This window comes from Gossypium hirsutum, chromosome A12, assembly GCF_007990345.1.
Source record: "Gossypium hirsutum isolate 1008001.06 chromosome A12, Gossypium_hirsutum_v2.1, whole genome shotgun sequence".
Lineage (NCBI taxonomy): Eukaryota > Viridiplantae > Streptophyta > Magnoliopsida > Malvales > Malvaceae > Gossypium > Gossypium hirsutum.
The window spans coordinates 97,229,268-97,233,041 of record NC_053435.1 but is presented as its reverse complement, the minus strand read 5'-3'; the positions used below and the strand labels follow the sequence as shown (position 1 = coordinate 97,233,041).

The 3,774-nt window shown below is 37.4% G+C and overlaps 1 protein-coding gene across 2 annotated transcripts; it reads left to right on the top strand.

Annotated features, from left to right (window-relative positions):
• Positions 1-229: 229 nt before the first annotated feature.
• Positions 230-3,373, top strand: LOC107940006 (uncharacterized). Of its 2 annotated transcripts, none has more exons than XM_041083196.1 (6): positions 230-794; positions 1,288-1,393; positions 1,588-1,951; positions 2,313-2,778; positions 2,868-2,923; positions 3,059-3,373. In XM_041083196.1, exons 1-6 carry the CDS (start codon positions 749-751, stop codon positions 3,101-3,103), a joined length of 1,083 nt encoding a protein of 360 aa, XP_040939130.1. In that variant the 5' UTR covers positions 230-748; the 3' UTR covers positions 3,104-3,373. The 2 variants fall into 2 exon arrangements, with proteins under 2 accessions (XP_040939130.1, XP_016728904.2); XM_016873415.2 differs by having other exon boundaries at positions 2,304-2,778.
• The last annotated feature ends 401 nt before the right edge of the window (positions 3,374-3,774 follow it).

Genomic DNA, 3,774 nt, shown 5'->3' with positions numbered 1-3,774 from the left:
TTATTATTTGGGTAAAAAAACACTTTAGTCTTCACTTGCGGTTGATTTTAGCAGCATGGGTGAGTGAAGGTAGGTGACAAAAGGCCGAACGATGAGCCCAACAAAGCAATAACGAAAGTTGGGCCTACAGGGGCCCACATGAAACATGTTCGATTAATAATATCTCATAATGTCTGTCTGGCATCTTAACCGTTTAAAACCGGTTCTTAAGTACCTTTTTTGTTGTTTCAAAATTTGAAATTCGAATGGGCTTTGCTGTTCGATGTTTCTCCTTTACCTTTTATTTAGGTATGGCGCGTGGGTCCCACTTCCAGCTCCCTCTACCGTTCATATCATCTTTACTTCATTTCTTCCCCACTCTCAATGCTCCCTACCAGAAAACCCCTACTCTCCTCATATCATAAAAGCTCATTACTGCAGCGGTTTCAAAAGTGGAGGAGCGTTATGAGGGGCAGCTGTCAGAGAAATAAAGCGCGTAGATGACAAACAAAAGAATTTCGAGTAGCAGTTGAACTACGATTTTCAATAATTTTAGGTTTTTTTTTTTATTTTTTTTTTGCTGCTTAATTTTCCCGCCCATGAGATTGAGTCAAAAGCAAAGCAGTGAATCATCTGAAGGTTAAAAGAAAAGCAAAATTTCCTTATAAAATTCAGATAAGAATTCTGGGTTTGTCCGTGCCTTGAAAGAAAGCAAGAATTTTATTTTTCTTTTTGTTTGAGAAAAATCTTGGAAGAGAAACGAACAATCATGGAGGAGGCTGTCAAAGAACAACAATCTGCTGCTCAAATTTCTGGTTCAATTTCTGACTCTATTCTCTCGGTTTCTAAATCTGGCTTCTTTTAAGTTTTACAATATTCTTTCATTTTATACTAAGAAATAATCGCTACTGTTTCACTACATGAAAGACACAGTCCCATAGCCAATTGCCATGCAGTTTTAGGTTCTTTTTTGTTGATGGTCTAAGTAAGTTTCTTTGCCAAATTGTTACCAGAATAGGCAGTTTTTTAGAGATTGTATTGATTAATGATTACCCTATAAAATGTTACATAATCTGGAAAAAGGAAGGTTCAATCCATTCAAAGTTAAATTAGAACTTTTAATAGTTTATTTTTTAAAATGCGTTTACCGACCAGTATTGCATATCACTTGATTAGTTTTTCGATAAAAAAGAGGAGAGATAAATAACGGCGCGACTAATAACCATTTATATATATATTCTTTTTGAACACTATATTATCCTTTAGATAGCAAATTTAATGACTTAAATGTTGTTCTCCTGTTTTCAGGGAGTGCAGGGAAGTCGAAGCTACGTTATCCACTTCGATCCTCAATGAAACCAAAGGAGCAGAAGCCACCCGCGCCTGATTTATCCAATTCTTCTTCATCCAGAAGGTATGCTCAAAATTCTATAGCTTGTGCTTTGGTTTTTGTCTCTGTAGAATTAATTATCCATTTGTAGACAACCTTCCTCGTATCATTCAATGATATATTATGTTAGTGTTGGATAAGAGTAGAGTTCTATTTATATAGTATTCCGTTTGACTATTTGTAAATGTTAGAGGGTTTGATTTGTTTGGGGTTGATAGGGGGAGGGCAACACCCAGTGTAAGCAAGAGTGTGGGTGTTTTAGATCTTTCAAAGGAGAAATCTGGGTCAGGGAAGCCGCCCAGGAGGCTTTCCATCCCAACCAAATCAACAGTGACTCCATCCCCAAAATTTGTTGGGACAACCACTCCTATATACGAGGGTAGAGCAGCCAAGAAATCAACCAATGGTCAAGGAAAAAGTGACACACCCCTTTCTGATTCTTCTAGATCATCAACTCGAAGGAGGTTCAATGTATTGTCATCAGCTTCCTACTGGCTGTCGCAGATTAAGCTCTCTGAATCAGCTTCTAAGCACTCTGTCTCACTTGGATTTTTCAAACTTGCCTTAGAAGCTGGATGTGAGGTATGCTTCATTTGTGTCTTCGTTTCACCTTTTGCATTCTTCTCATATGATTTGGGGCCTATTCAATAGCTGCCTATAAAAATTGTCTTGTTAAAATAATCTCAAATTCATGCCATTGCATCTTCCTTTCTACGCGCTTTCATTTGCTTTTGTATTCAAGTTTTCTTTTTCTTTTTTTTTTTTTTTGGCATTTGCATTTGCTATTTATAATATTTTCAGCCGGCATCGTTTTATATTTCTTTTGTGACACGCGCACACATATGATCAAAGTGGTTTACGCAATTTAGTATACTGGATTTGGTATTTACTTATCTTTGTTTCTGGTCTAATCTCATTTTAACACTAAGTCCAGCCCCTTCAGAAAATGAGTGATGAGCTTAAATCCTATATTCGTCGCCATAATCTTGGTGAAAATGGGGAAGCTATAAATGAGCTACTCGAAAGCTACAATGTTCCAGACAATCCCGAGCAACCACAGGTGTCTGAAACCTGTTCACAGGTGCCTGATGAGGGAACTCGGTCATCGGATGATGAGGTTCACAGGGTTTCTCCTGTAGCAGCAGCAGCTCGGAGATTGAAACCCAAGTCCTTGAATACTGATGCTGCTCGGGTATCATCAGTGGCCAAATCAGCAAAAGAGGCTACTCCAAAGAATAATGCTGCAAACAGGAATAGGCTTTTGAATAAGACCAGTTCAAATTCAAGGTCTGTTTCGGACACTGGGAGTCGTAAGTTACATACCAAAACTCAGAAGACAACCAAAACAGAGCCTGTTAAAGGAAAGGAAAAGACAAAGGGACAGGGCACCGAATCAGCTGATCAAGAAGGCAAGCGGGTGTAGATGAATCTTAGGTTCAGCATGTTACTATTCCTTTGGGTGCATAACTTATGTGCTTTTTCCATTTTATGTTTACAGATCAGGTTTGCCCTTCGGCTGCAGCTGAGACTGTTGAAGAGGACAAAGAAAATATGGTAAGAAGTTTCATGTCCTGCAACAACTAATGTAGTTCAATGCTACAACTCCAAATTTACATGCCATTCATAAAGTTGAATTTTTTATAGACATAATAATTCTCTGAAAAATTCTCACCATCCTCTCCATTACAGGATGCACTTCTGACAGAAGAAAGCAGCCTGTCCGGAGTGATGTAGGGGGCCAATGCTCAACCATGCTTTAAATTCCATCCTCTATTGGGTTGTCTTTCATGGGTTGATGTTTGTATAGGGTTTTAAACTTTATAAGTTTAAGTGTTCCAATCTTGTGTGAAGTCAAGACCTGTTCTTTTGTTTTTTTACTTAGGTTGTTGCTTTAAACTGGGATTGTCTGTTTCTGGTATTATACAATCACTTGAGGAACAAATTGTATCAAATCAACCAACTTATTTGTTATTTTGTTAATGTTATAAATATGATTTGACATAATACTTTTGCCTGATTCGAATCTCTTAACAAGACAATAAAAACACAAAATTAACCTAGAAGTAATTTAAAGAGGACATCAAAGTCAAACCAATTAAACCTAAAAATAAAATATAAGCATCAAAGATTTTCAAATTTAGCACAAAATTAATTAATAAAAAATTTACAAGAAATGAGGAGTACCCAACAGCAGTAACATGATGAAACAAAAAAAAAAGCAAGCAGAAATGGATAATCCCCAAAAACAAGAAGAATTCAAAAGGGTAAGAAACGGAGAAGAAAATACAATAGAGAAGAGGAAAGGTCAATCGGAGTGAGAGGGATCGTCGTCGTCGTCGCTGAAATCGGAGAGAGGGTGATCGGGAGGATTAAAGCAGAGGTAGAGCCATAAAGAGTCAGCAAGG

Bases quoted from the DNA above. Each gene is read 5' to 3' on its own strand.
- LOC107940006 (XM_016873415.2), top strand. From the start codon at position 749: ATGGAGGAGGCTGTCAAAGAACAACAATCTGCTGCTCAAATTTCTG. The intron at 795-1,287 runs GTTCAATTTCTG...TCCTGTTTTCAG, and splicing joins ATCTGCTGCTCAAATTTCTG to GGAGTGCAGGGAAGTCGAAG. The intron at 2,924-3,058 runs GTAAGAAGTTTC...TCTCCATTACAG, and splicing joins AAGAGGACAAAGAAAATATG to GATGCACTTCTGACAGAAGA.